Here is a 23,153-nt window from a genome sequence, read left to right on the forward strand (position 1 = left end):
TGCCGGCGGATTGCCTTGTTCACTGCCGTTGTCTCCGAGGGTTTGAGGGTATGTTATGCGGTATGAGGGTTTGGTCAAAACGTACGTTGAATTGTGTGCAACACTTTGTGTTTTCTTAACGCGTTTTAAATTTAATCCTTATGATAATGGTTGACAAAACTGCAGAAGGAGCAAAAATTATCCCAATACGTAGCTTTAAGTAAAGCACAAGTTAGGGGAAAGGTTACTTTTAAAAATAAAAAACTATGCCCCACCTACATCAGACGACCAAACATAGCACACGCGTCTTCTTGAATCAAATCATACGTCGTACGCGCTTGAGTGAAGGGTAACCTTATGTCTTGCAGGGTGGCCCGTACTCCTGAAAATGAGGCAGGCAAGTCAGCCAGCACTACTGTGGATCAATACAAAATTATGAGTCAATCATGTCCAATGCCATGAGCATCGCAATCTCACAGCGGACTGTCGCAATATGGAACGTGATCATTATTGTAGCACGTTAACGATGCTAATCAAATGCGGTGGGTTGCTTTTCAAGTCTGGCAGCTGCCAATGTCACGAGCGTTGCAGTGTCAAGCAAGCGCAGCCGTGCAGCTGCTCGGCGTCCATTGTTACCGGACACAAGAGGTCAGCTCGATGTCAAGCACTTGTCGGGGTTGGGCAAAACGCACCACTTCGAATCTGTCCTCCACGGCGTAGTAGTCGTAGATTCGAACGACAGCGGGCTTCAGTTTTTCCACGGCCACGGCCTGCGTGAAGCGCACGCTGAAGCACACCTCGGTGGTGGTGAACTCGTCGAAGTAGAGGCTGGCCTTGCCTTCCTTGAACTCCCACCGCTGGATCACTGCAAATACAATGATCGAAGCTGGATGAGCGCGCCACCGAAGCCTGCAGTTTCATTGCGAGTCCCATCGCATCACCAGGGTACCGCTCCGTGTTTAGATGGTTACAGCAGTGGACATGCGAACAGCGCGTCAGTCGGACGCCGGTGATCTGAAAAATCACACAGGCACTTTAAATATCCCGCATTTCAATTCTCGGAAGTGGTTGGTGAGCACAGCACCAATGCAAATCTGGCAGGCTGTTAGACAATGATGGGGTAAAGTGCCAGTCACGAGCGAAACATGTGACTCTGACGAAGATGTGACTGACTGAATTGTAAAAACACTCATTTCTAACTAAAAATTAGATTACGAGAAAAATGCATGTGCATGTAAACGAATTCAAGAAAACAGGCATCACCTATCACGCTTCATTCAAATGTACAAACGAAATCAAGTGAACGGGTATAACAAATCACGCATCCATTTTTCATGCAAGCCATTTCAATAAAACAGGCATGGCGTATCACGCATCAGGCATCCTTTATACATATAAACTATGTTAAGCAGCACATGTTACACATCAAGGCATACATCAAGTCCGCATAATCGGCCATTGTGAGCCCTGCACGTTAAGGTTTGGTCGCCGACTTTTTATAAGAATGGATTTACTTATTTCCGTCTGGAGGCCCTGTGCTCTGTAGATGGCTTAGCTCTAAAAGGGGCACGGAGTCTAAACCTTAACGTACAGGGCTCATCATGGCCGAATCTGCAAACGTGAGATGTGCCATGATGTGTGGTGTGTGCTAACTTGAAATCGTTTACATGCATAAGTGATGCTTGACGAGTGATGGGCGATGCCTGCTCAATTGAAACCGTTTGCATGTATAATTGATGTGTGATGCGTGATGCCTATTTAGATGAGCTCCCTTGCATGTTTGAATGAAGCATGATGCGTGATACCTATTTACTTGAATTCGTTTGCAATTACACGTATTTTTCTCGCGTATTCAAACCCGTTGTTAAATATGCACTGTACTCGCTGCATGGCGTTAATGACTGGTAACTGCTCCTTGCCTCATCCCCTGAATACTAGTGTTCTGTAAAAACCGTGGCTCGCTGTTTAAAAAAAGAACCTGAAAATCGAGCAGGATCATTGACAGGCAGTTTTGAGCTTACTTCTGTCACTTTTCTTGAAAAAGGCATTTTGCCGGAAAATCAACTCATCTACATCTCCATTCTACTGGTTTTTGTACGAGGAATAAGGCTATTACGACCGTCTTATCTCTGGTTAAAAGCGCAAGTTACGCGTTCAATTGCCATGATGATGCTTGTGTTACGCTCTTGTACAACGCTCGGAAGATGACATGAATAAGGGCCGCATTGGAAACGGCGTGTAGCTGTAAGCACAGTTTCAAGCCTCGTCATAGGACAGCGAGGCTTTGCCGGTGCATCGGGGCTCCTCCGACGAGGACGTGTACACTGGCACTGGCTGGCACGTGTTATTTTGCACGGCGCGGTTAGAATTCCACATTGCCCTGTTAAGATCCTACAGTGCCCACCAATTTCCTGGTATGTGGCTGGGAGAGGTGCCGGAGAGGCGCCGGAGGGGGGGGCGAGGGTCACCCCCCATTGTTGAAACTGCTCGTGTGGCAGAGTCACTGCCCACGAGAATGATAATAAGGATTGCTGTAATCACACAACCACCACGTAGCATAAGGCATGGGGCTTGATTTGAAAAAATACACTATGTTTTCGTGTTTCTGTTCATGCTAGATTGAAATGGAATCCAAAACTTGAGTACGCATCAATAGCCCATTTATATGCAAGGAATACCACGCACAGACTTACCTCCTTCTTTCTCCACATCTCTCAGAGATTTGTCCACCGTCACAAACCCGGATATCATTTCGATCTCAATAATTGCCATGTTGCTCTCAGTATTGGGTTTCTTGAAACTTGCACAGATACCTGTATAACACCATGAAGTCATTACCTTCAGCTCTAAATATTGAAACAGTAAGTTCCGTGAGAAAGGATTGCAGAGCTGTGCAGCATGCGCTCCATGACGATGATTGCAGAATTGACGGGAATATATACTGTCCCAAAATCTCAGATATATTGAATCTTTTGCCTCCCCACTGAAATTGTGTCAAAAACATTGTTAGACAGTTTACTTCCAAGCAAAATTTTACGGTGTAAATGCTTTGCACACGCTTCAGTATGGTTTAAGACACCTGTAAAATTGTAAACACTTTGAAATCTGCAGCGAGTCACAATGAAGTCTTTAGATTTCATAAACATCTGTCAGTTCAAGGATATCACTTTTGGCTTATGCTCGAAGATGAAGCCCAAAGAACAGGTGGCCATATGCAGAGTCCCATCGTCAGTCAAGCACCACCCCAAACAACTTACTCAAGGTGAATGTGGAACACGTGCTGCTCTTTTTGATGATGTTGGCCTTCAGATTGAAGCTCGGGTCAGGGAAAGCAGTCTTGGTGTTGTACCGGAACAACGACTAGAAAATGGGGAAGACAAGTCTGCTACTGGTCCCTATTGCATATGGATGTAGGGTCATCTTCGGACGCTCATGCGATATGACTTCTTGCAAAGGAATAAAAGTAGAGATCACGAAAGACACAGTGCGTGAGGGACCGCTTCTTTACGGACGTAACAAAGAGAATATCATTGATACCACCAAGATGATGCCGCGGACGCATCGTTGCAATGGTTTGGTGTCTGGCAACACATTCGACACGGCTCTTAGGATTATTAGTACGGGTCGCTGAAAGCCTCGCCGCTGACTCTAAAAAGAAAAGAATGTTTATGACAGAAAAGTGTCAAAAATGGAATTAAAGGCGCTTGAGCGCTGCAGAAGAGCGACATAAGTGGCCATTAAATCATCGGTTTTCGACGGGACAACGAGTTGACCCTTTAGACTAGATAAACGCTCTTCCGGTTCTGACAGTTGGGTTCAGCCGGGGATGAAGACCGAGATCATATGAAAATAATACCTGGATTGATTATTACACCTAGATGGAAGGCCTAGAATCCTGCGTGTACCGCCATTGGCATGACGGTGGAGATATGTGCTCAATTTTCTCTCAGCGGTTCCACCAGCGCCGCCCGGTCAGCTAACCTGCACGACGGCGCACCCCTCGCCGGCCACCTCGAACTTGACCGAGTTGGGCAGCTTCAGGGGGTCCGGGATCCTACGCTGTCGCGTGAGAAGGCGCGTGCCGGCGGTGACGCTGATTCGCTCCGAGAAGCCGCCCTGCGCGGACGCCGTCACGTCCACCGACATCTTGGGTGAGTACGTGGCAACGGCGAACTCAGTTAGCGCCGCCAACGCCACCACAGTGTCCTGCGTGGACACGAAGCCGCCGACGTTGTTGCGCTGTGTATTCACCCACTTGATGGCGAGCGCTGCCTCACCCAGGTTGGCCCGGCCGCCGACCTTCAGCAGCGAGAGCACCATGTATGACGTCATCTCCACGTCGACGGCGCGACTGCCACCGTGCACGCTGGACCGGTCGCCCTCCCAGTGCAGCTGGCCGCCACGGCGCACGCCCTTCTTCAGCAGGGCGGCCAGGCGCGTCGCGCCCTCCGTCCTGCCACTCTGCACGAGTGCGTGTGTCACCAGAACCTCGGCATACAGCGTGCTGAAGACGGACGTCTTGACGAGGAAGTCGAGGCCGCGCTTGACGACCGCCTGCTGGCCGCCGGCCTCCATCAGTGCCAGCACCACGTACGCCGTGAGCGCCTCGTTGCCGCCTCTGCCGACGCCGCCCCGCATCTCACGGTGGAAGAGCGCGCCGTGCGGGCTGAATTCGCCGGTCGCCTCCTGGCGGCCGGCGATCCAGCGCGTGCTGATGTCCAGGTCTTTAGCATCGATGGCAATGTAGCGGCTGGCGGCCGCGTACGAGCGCACCACGTACGCCGTCAGCCAGAGCGAGCCGTTGCGGATCTTCGGCGTCCGCTCCGGGAAAGCGGAATAGGAGCCCTCACGGCGCCGGAAGCGCAGTTCGCGCTGATAGCCTGAGGGCAGGAGCGGCTCGGTTGGACCGCTGGTGGCGTGCCAACACCGCTAAGAGCGGCTCGGTTGGACCGCTGGTGGCGTGCCAACACCGCTAAGAGCGGCTCGGTTGGACGGTTGGTGGCGTGCCAACATCGCCAAGAGCGGCTCGGTTGGGCCGCTGATGGCGCGTCAACATCGCTAAGCGTCACGGCGGTAGGGCAGTGAGGCAGACAAGGCTGGAGATGCAGCTCACAGCTAACCGATGCTCGATAGCTGACGCTGGTCTTACAACGGGATTAACCAACCTGATCGTGCCATCAATGTTGGAAAGTACACACGAATGGCAGACCACTTGTGACAAGAGAACAGGCCACTTCCGACGGGACGAAGGCAAAGTGCGTCTTTAAAGGTTGCATCCGAATCGGGATCAGGAAAGCTTATAAGCGAATAAGCCTAAACATGCAAACCTGGTACCAATAGGAGGAATCCGTCCAGGATAGTGGTACATTCCACACAAACACAGCATTACATGAGATCTGCCCGCTCATCGTCAGCATGATGATCGACAGACGCAGCTCTGGCTGTTCACCAGCTTACCGGTCCTCATGTTATTCGTAGTTCTTATCCGAAGAGCATCTGTGATCAGCTTGACTTCCTCAAGGTAACGCCGGACGAAGATGTTGGGAACAAAGCCGATCATGTTCTGCTCTCCGCATCCAGTGGGGACTCGCACCAAGCGTTCCAAATTCTGCATACAAAGTTCATCTTTGTATTTGTGTTTAAAGTGCCCACAAAATTAGGAAGTGGATTAATGGGGTGGACACAAATTGGGCACAGACCACGAACACAAGACAATATACTTGATATCGTTTGCGTTCTCTAAATGGAAAACCGCTACAGAAAATAGCAACTGGACCTACATTTCCTTAGCAAAGGATGGGCGAAGGACACTTTTTATGTAAACGCGCGTGCAAAACCGTTGGGATACACATTTTTCTTAAACTTACGGCGCATAAAATATCTTAGCATTTTGATGGGGGCATTCTCGGTTGTGAAGCGTTCCACCAAACATTCTTGATAACAACAAGGTTTCGCGGACCTGTGAAGCTGTTTTGATAAATAAACGTTGTTAAATATCCTTGTTTGGAATATAAGTAAAGAGTCATCATTCTACGAAAGCTCATGTTTCATGTCATCTAAACAGGTTTGCTAATGTTAACAGGCAATCACAATATGGCTCTTGAAAATTGGCCAACGGCCTATATATATATATATATATATATATATATATATATATATATAGATATAGATATAGATATAGATATATATATATATATATATGTATATATATATATATATATATATATATATATATATATATATATATATATATATATATGCATATAGTGTCACTCTGGATGCCACGTCAGTGAAATACACCAAAGCATTGATACACAACACTGTGACGCAATGAATTCCCTTCCCAAAATAACATCAATAAATAAACAGGTGTATGAAAAGGATGGCAGGGCCTTCCCTTATGCGCCACTTATGCAACCAACGACCGCGCCCGAATGTTCTGGTAACACTCACCGCGGAGGACGGCGCGAGCAGGTCCCCAACGACGGAGATCCAGGCGCGCTGCGAGTCGGGCACCAGCGTGGGAAGCAGTTGCAGCGGGAACGTCACCACTGTGGCGGCTGGGGTACCCTCTGGCCGGCAAACGAAGGCGGTGGACACCTCCTCCTGCGGGAAGCCCTCAGGCTTCACCAGCAAGCTGCGGCGCAGCGCGTCACTGCAAAAACACGGAGTGTCCTAACCGCCCTGGACTTCCCGATCATCGGCACACCTACATTGTGCATAGCGCTGTATGCACCTGATAGCGTTAAGATCATCGCCAGCCTTTGGTGGATACTTGTACTGAGCAATGTTGGCTGCGGGCGAATCGAGTTGTAAGTTCTCGCTCTAAATTATGTTCGAACTATAGCAAACCCGAACGGATCAACAGATGGTACCGCACCGGAGGTGTGTGGCAAAGCCGCTAAATGAGATAACCCTCCCAACACGCAAAGGTGGACCTCCACAGCATTCTGGGAGTTTTAAAATGTGTGGCAATCTGTGGACACCTACGTGCGTGGTATATATATATATATATATATATATATATATATATATATATATATATATATATATAAACTATACGTGTATAATACAATATGTCTAGATACTATGACACCTGGCCGCGATTGGAAGGAAAGTCGCTACGCGGCGTTTATTTTAGATCGGTGTTTTCACTGACAAAGTTCACGACTGTCGGACCAGAAGCAGCCATCAACATTCTAAAAACGAACTACACCTAACCTCCCTCTCGTATGCGACACCTGATAATGAAGCTTCCTATTGGCGTACATGATGCCACATTGGGACACGTGTTTCATGTTAGCTAACATTGGGTGAGTGACCGCCCGCAGTTTCTCCACTCTGAAGCAGCTGTGTCATGGTGTGACCTGTTCCGCCTGGCAGACGTGCACCGGGGAGCCGTTCACCTGGCCTGCACGGTGTTGGGCTTGCCACAGGCAGCGCCGTCCGCCCGCACCGTCGCCGTGATGTCCACATCGCCCAGGCTGCTGAACTGCAGCGGAAACTCCACCACCGACGGCCGGTCCGCCCGCACGCAGATCGCGTGGGTGCGTGGCGCGCCGCCGTCCACGCTGAAGTCCTTAGAGGGCGCCAGTTCGACCAGCACCTACACACGCGGGGTGCCTGGTCAGAGCTCGGGCCAGAGCGTTGACGACCGGAGTTCGGGACGGGGTGCAGGCGGTCGGGCAGCATGCCTGAACGAGACGCGAATGGTGTAGATGGTACTTGTTATATACTGCTGACGACAGAACATCCAAGACACCAATTACACGTGACATTTATTGCACATCACGAACTACTTATTCACAAGATTTACCCGCAATATTAATTTGAAGATACGAACTACTCATCTATGACCTTTACACGCAACATAAATGTTCTCGCTAACTTACTTATCCATGAGCTCTATACGCGACATAAATCTTGATGCACGAACCAGGAATCCATGAGCATAACACGCGTTTGCAAAACGATACTTTGACAAGGCGTTCTTGTGGGAAGTGTTACTAAGGCTTGAAACATTCTGTATAGGCAAAAAAGATAGGCGGACGTAGAGCTATTATCCGGCGAATTCGACGAAGCATTATTTCATAGCTTTGTTTTCTCCCGTATGGCGTTTACCACAGTGGCTCCTTTCGAAAACGGAAGTCAAGTGTAAGGATGAAATGAGCCGACTCAAAATAGCTGAAATGTGGCCCGGAAGATTTCCGGTAACGCCCAGAATTATACGACAGTTTTTAGGGTATAACACTTTGCCATGTGCCCACCTAAGAAGCTTTGAAGATATGATGGTGCGAATGCGAGAATTTGTCTTGTTTTAACGTGAAATGCCTCAGACTGGTATGCACAGCCTGAAAAACACCTTTGTGTATTGGAAACATGGCTCCAATGACGTGCTACATGGTCTGCATGGTCTTCCTTGAAAACGTACGTTACACCGCACGAAAGCAAGTGAAAAGTTACGAAGCAAGGAAACAGCGGAGTAGCGAACTAAATTGTAGAGGAAAAGGGGACTACGAACGTAACTCAAGTTACTGGTTCCGTTGCATTTTTTGTTGCTTTTGAAAAAGTTACGCTTCCGCTACTCGAAGGAGCGGTTCCGTGGCGCAACCGACTAACGGAGTAACAGCCCGTGCCCACATTTGTCCAGAGATGAATGGTCAAACCACTAAACATAGCTCGGTAAATGATGGATCGCTACTTAGTCGGCTCACTGACATATCTGTGCTCGTAGGAGCCATTCATCGAGATATGTCTATTGACGTGAGGGATTTGTCGATAAATCCGCACTCGCGCGGGTCACACGCCAACATATCTGTATTCGAATGAGCGACTCACCGACACTTCTGTGTTCGAATGGGTGACTTGCCGACACGTCTGTATTCGAATGGGTGACTAACCGACGCGTCTGTATGTGAATGGGTGATTTACCGACACGTCTGTATTTGAACGGGTGATTTACCGACACGTCTGTATTTGAATGGAGAACTCATCGACACGCCTGTATTTGAATGGGTGACGTACCGACATGTCTGTATTCGAAAGGGTGACTTGACTTCACGTCTGTATTCGAATGGGTGACTTAGCGACACGTCTGTATTCGAATGGGTGACTTACCGACACGTCTGTATTTGAATGGGTGACTTACCAACGCGTCTGTACCCGAATGGGTGACTTACTGATACCTGTGTGTTTAAATGAGTGACTTACTGGCACCTTTGTATTCGAATGGGTGACTTACCGACACGTCTGTATTCGAATGGGTGACGTACCGACAGATCAGTCGCCAGGAAGTTGAACACGGAGACCTTGAGCCGTAGCAGTTCGCCTCGCTTGACCGAGAACGGCACGTTGATCTCAGCAAAGAACGGCTTGAATGTGGTAATGGAGGCCGTCTCCGAGAGTCCGAACCCGCTCTGTGGACCCGGAGCTCCAGTTAGCAGCTGGCTTCAGCGACACGCTGGAGACTGGACCACCTCCGACAGCCTCAGCGTTGCGGACAGATGCGGATCAGGCTGGCGGTTGACTGGCGTCAGTATTGTATTATTACGTGTTGACTGGCGTCAGTAGTGTATTGTCACGTGTTGACTGGCGTCAGTATTGCATTATTACGTGTTGACTGGCGTCAGTACTGTATTGTCACGTGTTGACTGGCGTCAGTACTGTATTGTCACGTGTTGACTGGCGTCAGCATTGTATTGTCACGTGTTGACTGGCGTCAGTAGTGTATTGTCACGTGTTGACTGGCGTCAGTATTGTATTGTCACGTGTTGACTGGCGTAAGTATTGTATTATTACGTGTTGACTGGCGTCAGTAGTGTATTGTCACGTGTTGACTGGCGTCAGTATTGTATTGGCACGTGCTGACTGGCGTCAGTAGTGTATTGTCACGTGTTGACTGGCGTCAGTATTGTATTGGCACGTGTTGACTGGCGTCAGTATTGCATTGGCACGTGTTGACTGGCGTCAGTAGTGTATTGGCACGTGTTGACTGGCGTCAGTATTGTATTGTCACGTGTTGACTGGCGTCAGTATTGTATTGGCACGTGTTGACTGGCGTCAGTATTGTATTGGCACGTGTTGACTGGCGTCAGTATTGTATTGGCACGTGTTGACTGGCGTCAGTATTGCATTGGCACGTGTTAACTGGCGTCAGTATTGTATTGGCACGTGTTGACTGGCGTCAGTATTGCATTGGCACGTGTTAACTGGCGTCAGTATTGTATTGGCACGTGTTGACTGGCGTCAGTATTGTATTGGCACGTGTTGATCGGCGTCAGTATTGTATTGTCACGTGTTGACTGGCGTCAGTATTGTATTGGCACGTGTTGACTGGCCGGTGCGTCGACGCCCCTCGGAGCACACTTGTTGCCTAGCTGGTGACTGGCGAGCAACTAAGTGGGAATCAGTTGGTGGCGAGGGAATTGCATGCCATTCCGACTAGTTGGACATTGGCTACTGACTGCATGGAACCAGGATGGTAATGGTTAGCGCACTGACCAGTGGCTAGCTGAAGGTTGCCAGGTGCCTGACAATCCCAAATTAGTAGAGTCTGAGTACCAGCTGAATGATAATGGATCGGGGACGTGCTGGGGACAGATACGGCCTGGACATTGACTGGTGACGGACTGGGAATTCGATGACAATTAGCTGGTGAATGACTGAGGATTGGCTGTCAACTGAGCGCCACAAGACACAACAGCCATGTTGCTCACCTCACATCGATCTTGGGAAAGCCTGTAATATTCACGTGAAATGCACACACGATATGAAATATATTCCTTTTGATAATGACACTCCTCACTTATCCTTGATAGCGTTGCTTCAGTCCCATTCTACGTTTTTCTTACAGCCTTTAATGACAGCACTTCTGACTCAAAGCATTTCACTCGTCACCGAATCGGAAATCCTGGGAACGGGCGGGCACATCGTCACTAATGTTACAGGACGCAGCGAGCACATTGTGACCTTTAAGTTGCTGCAGAAGGCGGAGCCGACCCAGCGTGTGATGGTGTCTGGCATCTTCTGCTTGAGATCCACCTCACCGTCGCCCCTACCGGTCGAGAGTGCGCAGTGTTACCAGCCATGCACATCAGCATCATCATCGCATGGGCGCTTTATTGAGAACACACACTCTGTCGGTCCGACAAATGACTGCCAGCGACAGATGTTAAGGAGCACTGTCGATCTGGCGTCGGCGTTTTCCAAAAATATTATCAGATCAAGGCCAATTAGCTGACACTTTTTAGCTATTAAAGACTAAGAATAGATATAGCAAGACTAATTAGCTGGCTTAGATAAAACCGGCCAGCATGTATCAACCTCGGCCAAAAGTGGAAGCATTCTACGCATGGATAGCATGCAAACCAAGGCAAAATGCAAGGTATTTTTTCACACCATACCACTTGTCGAAATGGGTGTCATGGTCAGTTGGGATGGAGTTGACCTGTGTGCTCAAAAGTCGCCAGCAGCACCCAAATATTGCCGGTCCATCTACTGTGGAATATCCCCTGCGCTGGTGATAAAGTAGTCGGGGTGGTCGCCTTTGGGTCTGACAGTCTAGGGATCAAGTCCGTTACTCCGGAGAGGGCTGCTGTCTGTATTGCATGTATTTCGCTCACCCAAGACCCTCCAGCTGGAAGAGGAACGTCTCCGGGAAAAAGGAGCGTACGGCCACAGCCACGGCCGCCGACGTCCGGCCTGCCGAATTAGCCACAGCCGGTGACGGACCAGTAGTGCCTGAGCGTTGAAGAAACTGATGTCTTGGGACGCCGCTACCGCCCCCATTGAGGTAACGGCAATGTGGGCAGATGATCCTCTTCCGTCGCTCGCAGGGACGGGTCTCCAGCACCAGATTTGTCAGCGGCAGGTACCCGGCCTCCTGACGGTCAGACAGAGGAACCGATCCAAGTCAGGCCAGGAGTTAACGGACGGGGAGGCATGGGTCAGGGGTCACAAGATCAAGACAAGAGAGGGAGGGAGAAAGAGCACGATAAAAGGCATGAAATTGAAAATATTGCAACGGGTTATGGTGATAGTCGAACAGAAGCTGCGTGACTTCGCGGACGACTGGAAACAAAGCGCCATTAATTCGAGGAGCGATTCTGGCTCAATGAAATGAAATATTTCAGCAGATGACGATGGCTGTCGGTTGGTTGGTTTGTTTAACTGGTTGTAATTGATGTCTGATTGGTTTTCCTCAGTAAGCGCGCACCTTGTAGGATGTTCTTTGCGTGTATCCATTGGATGAACTTTATGCAACATTACATCACTCTTGTGCTACATCTCCGTGATGGTTCCCGTTCGAATGCACATATTGGACGAGTAGGCCGTTATCGAGTGAGCTCAGAAAACTTGTACACACATAAAAACACTAGTCTGCTGCTGGTTGCACGTGTGGACGTCGTTATATGAATAACATGTTGGTTAAAGTAGTTGAATGATATACTCATCCTTGACTATCGGCAGCATTAGAGCAAGATCGCAGCCGGTTCATTTGTCCGCCCAGCAGTATGAACCATTCTTCGCCAGTTCCGTGATCCGGAAATCTCCTCGAGTTTTGACAGCGGTGGTGGCCTAAAGTCTACGTCATATGGTTCAATCGTCACACAACAGCCGTTACCATTTGATATATATATATATATATATATATATATATATATATATATATGTCAGTGATCTTGTCACCAACGTGACGGCCTCGCCGCATTCAGAGCCCTTAAGGACTCGCGGGCTCCGGTGGCGATCCGGTCCCTATTCACCCCACGTACCGCTGTATGCCAGCGTGTCACCCGAGCAGCAGCGGAGGGCGCCCTTGATCCGCCAGCTCTTCGCCTGTCGGTGGTACGCATATATTTTCGTAACGCGCGGCCTCATCCCGGAGCCGCCTGCCGCCGACCATCGCCGCCTCTCGCACTCGCAATAACTTTCGCACCAGGCCAGAGGATTTAGACGGCCTTGTTGTGTAATCATTGTTTGCTTGTAGTTGCGTAACATGCGGTGACGATTTCAGTTTTGATTAACATTCTCTTTTGACGAAGTTGTGTGAACGACTAGATGTTTTGAGCCGTGCGAATGTGGTCGCGTTGTTGCCACGTTTCCATTTGCATTCATACTACTTTTGTCATTGTACCCGATCAAACAACATGTCACTTGCTGGAACGCTTCGTAAACACAATGGACAAGAAGAGCAAGAGGATAGTGCAACTGGTTGGTCCTTATGAGGCAAAAAATTAACAGGTCAAAAACCCATTTGAGGTCAGTGACCTTGTTTGACTTCTTGAAGATCATGGTGACCAAAATCATACAAGTCTGCTCTAAGTTTTGCATTTGAATAAGTGACAAAGATTACGCTAGGCAGTATGTTGATAAAACAAAATGTCGACCCAGGTCATCTTAGGTCAATGACCTTTTCTGAGTTCTAAAAAGTCAATGAAAGATGTATAATGCGGTTCCTGCTGTCAATAAATTCGAAATGAGCACCACAAACTATCCCATACAGTAAGTCCTAGAGTAATAAATCAGGTTGGTAGTGACCTTGGTCTGACCTTCGTACTTGAGCTTAGGTCGAGGTAGCTTGCTCATTTAATATTTGTAGTGCTTAAGAAAGCATCTCAGAGATGTATGCTCTCGTCAAACACTCCGTTATTGTATCGGATTGGACGATTCCCTAAAATTGTCTTCGCCGGAACCATGGCCTGACTTTGACCTGCCATAGGTGAGTGACCTTATAAGGTATATCTAATTTGTGATGTCAATCGATCCGTTTTTCAATTGTCTACAGCTATGCAAAATTTAGCGCTTCTGCGCCGCGCCGTTTGAAAACAATTCTGGAAAAACCTTCGGGGAGGGGGGGGGGCAATTTGAACCCACCCGAGCGCGTGTTAATGAACAGCATTGATGATTAAATTGCATATTACACATGGAAATATTAATCAATGACATCTATCACATAATAGTCAGGTTTTATATGAACCATTTCAGGAATTGCCCAATATATAGCATAGAACGTGTTCCAAATGACAAAAATACATTGCCAAATTATTCTAATGCACTGTGTGTAATGTCACTTGAATGCACTTTTCAATTATATCGAAAACTGAAATGTTGAAGTGGTAGCTTTCAGTAGCATTTTTGTGAAATTGTTCAAATTGATTAAAAAATGTATATGTGTGTATGAGGTGAACTGTAAAATTTTATCAGAAATCAAGTTGAAAGCAATTTATCAATGAAGCACGGTTCAAATCTTTTCTGAAAGGGAGGTTTTGAGTTCTAAGTTTAGTGCCATGTTTGACGTTAAAAACAGATGTAGAGTCTAGATGATTTACTTTGGTTGTCATCCTACGATATGAGGTGGGGTAATGGTGGTAATTCACGAAGGGTACATGGAAAGTCGGTGGCGTATGGAAGATGAAACCCCAGCTCTTCCTAAAATTTCGAGTTATTATAACCGCCTATGAAAAATAAGGGCACGGAACTTGCTTAGGAAATTGTATGCATTCATAATAGCATACAACAGCAATTCAACTCAGCTGCGTTTAAGGAGTGCATGCGCGGTGAGCCTGTAAATATATGAGGGTCCAGTCCGATCTGGTCCAGTCCAGCTTACCTGGTCCAGTCCAATCTGGTCCAGTCCAGTTTACCTGGTCCAGTCCAATCTGGTCCAGTCCAGCTTACTTGGTCCAGTCCAATCTGGTCCAGTCCAGCTTACCTGGTCCAGTCCAATCTGGTCCAGTCCAGCTTACCTGGTCCAGTCCAATCTGGTCCAGTCCAGTTTACCTGGTCCAGATCCAATCTGGTCCAGTCCAGTTTACCTGGTCCAGTCCAATCTGGTCCAGTCCAGTTTACCTGGTCCTGTCCAGTTTACCTGGTCCTGTCCAATCTGGTCCAGTCCAGCTTACCTGGTCCAGATCCAATCTGGTCCAGTCCAGTTTACCTGGTCCAGTCCAATCTGGTCCAGTCCAGTTTACCTGGTCCAGTCCAATCTGGTTCAGTCCAGTTTACCTGGTCCAGTCCGATCTGGTCCAGTCCAGTTTACCTGGTCCAGTCCAATTGGTCCAGTCCAGTTTACCTGGTCCAGTCCAATCTGGTCCAGTCCAGCTTACCTGGTCCAGATCCAATCCACACACCAATCCACTTTTCACATAGTCTTCAATGTAATCCAGTCCGGTCCGCCTTACCAGAATCATTTGCGATATTAATCCGTGCATCCACATTAGAATATTTTCAAAATTGTAAACAGCAGCTTGGCCGATCTGAGTACTTTAAACTTCAAAACTTTTTTGACGTCCAGTGGGAAAAAAATGTTTTGGAAAAAAGTTTTCATGCACCCTAAATTTTCACAAGCCAATAGGTGCTAAGATAGTAAACACAGTTAGCTACCTGTTGAGAATTAAATCTTGCATGGAGATGGGGACATACAAGACTCATTATAATATTTCTCACATCCAAGCTATTTTGGCCAATATTTCAAAATCATCAGCATACCACAGGGGCCAAAACTCCTTCTGGTTTCAATAACGTAAAGGTATGAGCGTATTATCTAACATTTCCAGACTTCAGGCTAGGTGCAACATACCTACACATGCCACTGAGCAGTTTCAGCGGAATCCACATTACAAACGCTGGACAGCGCTCATCTTGTACGCCTTCTGAATCACTACAACGCCCATCTCACCTCATATATGATACTCCAAATGTGTATCCATTCTCGGGCACATCAAATAAATGCAACATGTTGAACTAGATACCTGGTCCAAGCAAAGGGTCAGTGGTGATCACTCAAGGTCAGTAACCTTGTTCCACCCTTAGAAGATCATAATGACCTAAATCACAAATGTTGTTTTGATTTTTGTGTGTGAATAAGTGTCAAGTATTGCTCTAGGCGGCATGTTCCTAAAAACGAAATGTTGACCTGGGTCATATAGGTCAGTGGCCTAATCAGACGTGTAATACGCCGATCAAGGATGGCTGTTGTGGTTGCTGTCACTCAGAAATTCGAAATGAGCTCCAAAAACCACGTCATCCAGCAAAAACGCAGGCTGGTTCAAATCTTGTCTGACCTGCATACCTGACCCTAGGTCAAAAGGAACTTGCTGTAATCCCAACTTCATTTATCGAATTGCCTAAGAACCTATTTCAGAGATGTATGACTACGCCTACTTCATCGTTGTCACATCATATGTAACGATTCGTAGACACTGCCTTCGCTGACCGCCGCTGCTGATTTTGGCATGCTTTAGGTCAGCAACCCCACAAGGCACATCTAATCTTGGGTGTGAAAAGATCCAATATTAAATTGCCTACAGCTTTGCAAGATTCGCACCGCTTGGAAGTGATTGTGTAAAAGTCTTCGGAGGGGATCAAATTGATATCCCTCTCACCCGAGCGCGTGCTATTATTATATTGCTACCATGGCACTGCGGGTAGACCGAGAGCATCTTAACATGAGTGCGAAGTTCCACGCTCGAGACGCAACTTGCTCCAAAATATCAGCCGGCAGCCCAGCCCGCCCCGCCCTGCTGGCGATCCAGCCCACAAAAGCCCTCTGCGCTTCAGTGCTTACGTGTCATTAACCCGCAGGCAGTGCGCTATCGCATTTGCATTGCATGTTGCCACATTTTGTCTTTCCACTCTACTTTTACACCAACCCGTTAAAATGAACACACAATGGCATGTCAGTGTCACCTATTTAACAGCATTGCTTGAAATTAATGCTGTTGTTTTAACACCATTGATGTTGTTTAGAGAGCATTGGTCAAGGTACGTAGGCAACAGAATTTCTTTGATGCCAAAGAGATCTTAAGCGCTGTGATGCAGTTTTCACCTAAAAAAGAGGAAAGAGGATGAAATTCAATTTGTCATTAGAATGCACCAGAGACTTTACATCTCTGCATCTACATAAATGGGCCAAGGGCAGTGTCTCCTAAAGTGACATGCATCAACCGACAACTTTACAACGACAGAGTTGAAATGTTGGATTTTCAAGCCATGGGATGTCTCCTCAGTTGATCACTGTACATAAGCACAAACACCATTCGAATGTGTCACAAATACCTCAATGGCATGACACACATTCCAGAGTCAAAGAGAGTCTCCTGCATGGTGTTGATTTTCTTAACTGAGTATATCACGGTAAAGCACCAAATAAATGTCACATGGTATCTCCGAAATGATTCGCATTTCACTCTCACCACTATCCCCTTTTCATCCCACAACCGTCGCCGCGCTGTTTGTGTGCTGCGTGAAAGTAAGAACTGCAATAATATTTTGTCTACGCATATTCAGATCTCCATTGACATCACTGACATCCAGTCATGCCCCCAAAAACGTTAGGTATCATTACACACTGCACCAAAATCTATATGGCATTACACATTTGTAAACATGATGTCCAGAAACGTTTTCCACGCTTCACATAGCTACCTGCAACTTTTAATCCTTAGCAACTGTTTCATTGAAGTCCTAGGTTACGTTAGCTGTTGAGCGCATTTGCGAGGAACATTATGCGTAAAGGTAAGACAGCATTAAACGGAATGTTCCACATTTGAAATGTTGAAGTAAACAGCAGACCAACAGCTCACTTGTAACCAGTGGTGTGTTGTTAAAAGTAGTGCTCCACATTGCTATGGGGTTTGAGCTGAAATAACAGTCTTGAAGACCTTTCGGTGCAGATTACAGCTCTATCCTTCTTAAAAACTAAGCCCCTCTAGTTTCTGAGCTACACGAATGCGAAAATACGACTTGTTTTTTGCAGGGCACTTTAAGGTCACCTTAGCGTTCATGACGCCATAATAACGTCATTCAGATCCTGCCATGCCCTAACCCATGCGTTGACCAAGGTCAATCAAAATATAAAAGTCAAGTAGTTCACAGCTAGCGTTCGAGAGTACGATTTCCAGGCTGAACGGCCTTTAACTGCACCTCATTCAATGCTGTACAAGGTACGATGACGTGATCAGTGACGTGTCGGGGCACATATTCAACTAACGGAGAAAATGGGTAATCTGGAGCAGTCTTATGTGCTTGAAAGTATGGGAATAGTTATAACTGAGCTTGTTTCATCACTTCTAATGCCTGCTTTGATTTCTTCAAATGTGAAACATTCCCTTTAAGGCTGAAAACTTTTCTCAGTAACAAAATTTCACGCATCAGTGAATATGCCACACATTACGCCACTGCTTGACTGCGTCATCGTAACGTATACAACATTGAGAACCAATTAGCGACCGTTGTGTCTCGAAATCGTGCTCACGAACACCAGATTTGAACGACTTGACAATTATATTTGTGTTGGCCGTGGCCGCCGCATGGCCAATGGAATGGCATGATTTAAGTGACGTTATTATGGCGTTGGTGCCAATTGACGGTCATTATACTTGGAAACCGTGCTTGCAAACGCCAGAATGAGCGACTCGACATTTATATCGTTGTTGGTCTTGATCGCTGCATGACCAGTGGAGTGACAGAACTTGAATGACGTCATTATAGCGCCATGGACGCCTCAGTGACGTTATACTAGTCTCGCCAAAACACTCTGCACATCTTCGCGGGCATGTAGCTCATAAACTAGAACGGGTTAGATCCTAGGGAGGGCAGGGTTGTGAACTGCACCAAACGATTTTCTAGACTGCCATTTTCAATAAAAATTCCGTACACATATGAAACAGTTCCTTCAAATAGCTGTATCCCTCGTACAATAACCAGGAGAATGGAGGCATAGCCAGTCAGTTGACTGATGATACTGATAGTCGTTCCGACAAAGGCACGTAGCCGAAATATCAGTGCATCTATCTCCCCATTCTCATGGCTATTCTATGAGTAATAAGGCTATCAGTATTGTATTATCGGCGTCATATGTTAATGGAGATTGTTCGTACAAAGCTTTAGTTACAAATCTTAGAAGAGATGAACAAATATAAGAACTCAAAAGCGCTAATGAGACATGCCAGAAACCAATAACATTTGGACTTTGGGAGAAACTCATAGTCGAAATAATTATTGGGCTATGAGAGAGAGAGAGAGAGAGAGAGAGAGAGAGAGAGAGAGAGAGAGAGAGAGAGAGAGAGAGAGAGAGAGAGAGAGAGGGAGAGAGAGAGAGAGAGGGAGAGAGAGAGAGAGGGAGGGAGAGAGAGAGAGAGAGAGAGAGAGAGAGAGAGAGAGAGAGGGAGAGAGAGAGAGAGAGAGAGAGAGAGAGAGAGAGAGAGAGAGAGAGAGAGAGAGAGAGAGAGAGAGAGAGAGAGAGAGAGAGAGAGAGAGAGGAGAGAGAGAGAGAGAGAGAGAGAGAGAGAGAGAGAGAGAGAGAGGTTATTCACCCCATCTCTCCCGACGCTCCATGGACTGATTAGGGAACAAGTTATGAAATTCCTGTCGTTAGATAAAAGGGAACGGCGAGCCCCGAGCATGCGACGACTGCGGCGAAGGTGGCCTCTGAGCTGTCACGAGCTACCCTGCGAGTATCACTACCTCCACAGGGATTCGGTTCATGCATACACGCGTAACAAAGCATGTTTTGTCAGAGGTACAGACCACGCGTTGTGCGCATGTTAAGACCGGAATACAGAGGGTGACAATAGGTACGGTGTTCAAAGTAATGGATTTACGTGCCAATGTTTGGTATGATGCAACATTTTTCGAACATGCATAGCTTTTAGATTGCTACTGCTTTAAGTCAACAGTCATTAGTCGTTAGTTGGCCATTAGTTGGCTCCAAGTGTTCCACGTGGTTTAAATTGAAACAAAGAGTTGAGAAGGCACCAGCCAGAATTGAGCCTGAATGCTTATCGAAAGTTTACTTACATCATATGCTTTGATGGCGTCGTCCTCTTCTACTATATAGTAGTAGTGCGTCCGGTATCGGCTTGGCGGTTGAGAATTTTGAGGAAATGGCCTAAAAAATGGAAACACTTGTAAATTCCTCCAGCATAATTAAACACGCGAATCTTGCATGATTGTTGCTTTTAGAAAATCAAACATGCGTTACTGAGTCCAGATATTCTTCAAATGTTAATTACGTTACCCTGGATGGTGGGTGCCTACATGATTGGTCCGTAAGTGAAAGCATCATTCAGCACGGAACGATACGCGAGCACACGCAGCCGTCGGGTCATTGCCCCTAAAGCTTCAGCAACAAACGAATGAGTAGTGATAGCGTAAGGTGGAGCTTACATTTTAACCAAGGTCGCTTTTGTTCAGTGCTCCCTTTTTATGCATCCCTAGCCCATCGTCACCACTCCACCCTGGATTGAATAACCCCGCCAAAGTTAAAACACCACTGACGGTGCAACGACGACCGGAGAGGTAGCCCCCTGCTCCAGGCCCCTTCCCAGCAGGGCAGAGGCAGCCACCCCTGCCGCAGCGAAACAGAACTCTGCCGGCTCAGAGAGGTGGAGCCCACACACTACACCGAGGCCGGTGCACATCAGAGCGCCGATACCCAGCCAACACCCTGGTGTTCAGATGTGCACCGGGAGCGTGCATACCACCGCTGCGGAGCTGGGCTCCGGTGAGTCGCGGGAGCACCTGGCTACGGCTGATAGGTCGGTGGCGGGAAAGCGTGACGTCATAAGTCAACCAGACGACAGGCGAAACCCGGCAATACTCCGAAGGTCAGCTCAACACGCCTTGGCCAACGAAGGGATCCACGTCAAGACGACTCGCCGCAGGGGAGCCGGGAGGCGGTCCCGGAAGACCTCTGTCTTCGGTTGGCGGAACCGTCACGTGAAGGCAAATCATGAATCAAGGGAGGGGCGAAAGACAGAGTGAATCAGAGAAAGGGTGGAGCTGGCTCGGCGAGTGCCAGGGTAGCCCTGTAGGCACTCACAGGAGGGGAAAATTTCACGTATTTCAGTGGTGGGGGTGGGGGGGGGGGGGAGCATGAATCTTACCAGTGCTATGTACCAAATGCGTCTTTGTGGATTCTGCCCACTCTATTCTTGTCATAATTTAGACTCGATATAAGAAAGGCCTCCAGGTCGTGGTTTTTCGTGCTTATGTTCGCGCCATAACGACATGTAGTAATATTCCTTCATTGACGCCGAAAATATCAGGTAACGGTTTTCCGTCCTGTTTTGGTTCAAGGACGAATTATTTGCTGCAGACGGACCATCCACCATTTGGACACAGCATCTTCCTCTCACGGTGGGCACCGCTCGTGCCCACAAATGATTCTGCTTTGAGGCTGCTCCAGGAGGCTGTGGAAAGGCAGCCACTTTGAGTAGCTGTTCAGCTTCTCCCGGAGATACCAGCCACTGTGGCTAAAGAAGATGCTTCACTGAATGGTGTGATGTCGATGCTACAGGACTGCCGAAATTTCATTGTCCCATTGTGTTGCTTGTAATCGACAGCGATGTGCAGAGGGGTCAATCGAGAGGGGCCATTGAACCAACCCCTACAGGGCATTCATATGGTGCTTTGGTATCCTTTCGTAACACTAAAAACTCATGGGGAAGGGAGTTCCAAATCCTTCATTTCGAAACCACATATTCTTCATTTTTAAGAGCTACCAAATCTCAGGGACATTGGATCTCATGATTGGAAAGGGTCCCAAATATACATGTTTTGGAGGCACCAATTTCCAGGGGCACCACAATATCCGTGCCGTGTGCAACTGAAGAAATCCTGGATCGGCTCAATCGGCAAATGGACAGCAAAGCTTTCATTCCGGGCGCCGTAACCTTTATTTTTAGGAGGAGCTAATCCAAAGAGCGCAAGGACGGGCCCCAAAATCTTCAGTTTCTTGGGGCACCCAATTTCACGGTCACAACAGTAGTGTGACCGTGAAATTGGGTGCTCACCCCGAACGAAGTCTTGGATCGGTCTCCTGAACAAGATGGCGTGATGCAATCCATAGTAACACACACACACACACACACACACACACACACACACACACACACACACACACACACACACACACACACACACACACACACACACACACACACACACACACACACATGTATATACATACTATATGCACACATATATATATATATATATATATATATATATATATATATATATATATATATATATATATATATATATATTAGCGGACCACAAAAAGGTCCCAAAAACTCAAACGCCAGCAAACTCCAAAGGAAATTGTATTGCCTGTGCCGCTTCGTTTCCAATGCCACCTTTGCATGGCAAATGTTTTTCTGCGACCTGCGACGTCCAAACTTTGTCCATACGAATATTTGTGCGTACGACTATTTTCGATACACACTTTTTCAGATTGGATCTTACCTGATGGATCTTATGCTATCCAAACTTTTCACATCACATACTTTTAACGCTACAAATTTATATCCTACGCACGTTGTGATTACAAACTCTGGGGATGCATGTTTTGTCCCACAGCCGATTAACATGGAAAGTTTTTCGACGCATATTTTTGTGCGCAACCCAAAGTCATCATTGCCTCAACCTCCACCCCATAACCCCACCCACGATGGCATTACCGCATCGCAAACATGGCCGAGGCCGTTGAGACGGTGCAGCATCAACTGTACAGCACCCCTCAGAACAGGGCAGGATTCATCCGTTCACCTATCGTCCCCCTTCTTGAAATCAGCCCGGCGCCTGTCAAACTCATCGTACGATGGTGAGGTGTTCAGAGGCCCAAAGACAGGCGTCCAGCCATGGCGTGGCTTGCGCTTGCAGTAGACGTAGGGGCTTTCGATGAGGCTCGGGTAGCTGCCAGCGCTGATAATGAATTGACGCAGCTTCGCAAATACGCTGTCCGCCGTCAGCTTGTTGGCGCTGCTCAGGAGCTCCACACTGCGGTCCAGCGCCGCTGCGGGCGGCAGTGGAACGATTAGCGGGCCTGAGGGTGCCGGCTGATTCAGCAGTCGCTGGAGCAGCAGCTCTATGAGTGGAAGCAATGGCAGTCTTCATTTGCAAGGGATAACGTCTTTTGTACGGGACTAATGTCACATTTAAAGGTTTGCAGCAGACGAAATGTTTTGTTAAAGCAAAATCGCACCAGTTTTTGCGTACAAGTAACGACGGGCAAAAGTTTCTGAAGCAAAAATTTTGTCGTATAGCATGAGTGTCATGCATGCTTCCTTGCAGTAGAGGTACCATGCCATCACTGGGGCTTTGCAGTACAAGTACCGCGCCATCACTTGGGTTTTGCGGTAGAAGTACCATGCCATCACTTGGGCTTTGCA

General features: G+C 47.6%; 1 protein-coding gene across 1 annotated transcript in view; it reads right to left on the reverse strand.

Annotated features, from left to right (window-relative positions):
* Window positions 1-320: 320 nt before the first annotated feature.
* The window catches only part of LOC119103925 (alpha-1-inhibitor 3), a 28,223-nt gene continuing 5,390 nt past the window's right edge, over window positions 321-23,153 (reverse strand). Inside the window, exons 5-17 of the mRNA XM_037227627.1 lie at window positions 22,582-22,777; window positions 19,777-19,867; window positions 11,601-11,860; window positions 10,948-11,032; window positions 9,252-9,395; window positions 7,386-7,585; window positions 6,433-6,634; window positions 5,437-5,587; window positions 3,961-4,859; window positions 3,237-3,339; window positions 2,673-2,792; window positions 672-844; window positions 321-361 (exon numbers count right to left, since the gene is read on the reverse strand). Coding sequence (XP_037083522.1) covers window positions 335-361; window positions 672-844; window positions 2,673-2,792; window positions 3,237-3,339; window positions 3,961-4,859; window positions 5,437-5,587; window positions 6,433-6,634; window positions 7,386-7,585; window positions 9,252-9,395; window positions 10,948-11,032; window positions 11,601-11,860; window positions 19,777-19,867; window positions 22,582-22,777 — 2,651 coding nt within the window. The 3' untranslated portion in view covers window positions 321-334. The remainder of the gene's footprint in view (window positions 362-671; window positions 845-2,672; window positions 2,793-3,236; window positions 3,340-3,960; window positions 4,860-5,436; window positions 5,588-6,432; window positions 6,635-7,385; window positions 7,586-9,251; window positions 9,396-10,947; window positions 11,033-11,600; window positions 11,861-19,776; window positions 19,868-22,581; window positions 22,778-23,153) is intronic.

This window comes from Pollicipes pollicipes, unplaced genomic scaffold, assembly GCF_011947565.3.
Source record: "Pollicipes pollicipes isolate AB1234 unplaced genomic scaffold, Ppol_2.1 Scaffold_5724;HRSCAF=6776_pilon_pilon_pilon, whole genome shotgun sequence".
NCBI classification, from domain to species: Eukaryota; Metazoa; Arthropoda; class Thecostraca; order Pollicipedomorpha; family Pollicipedidae; genus Pollicipes; species Pollicipes pollicipes.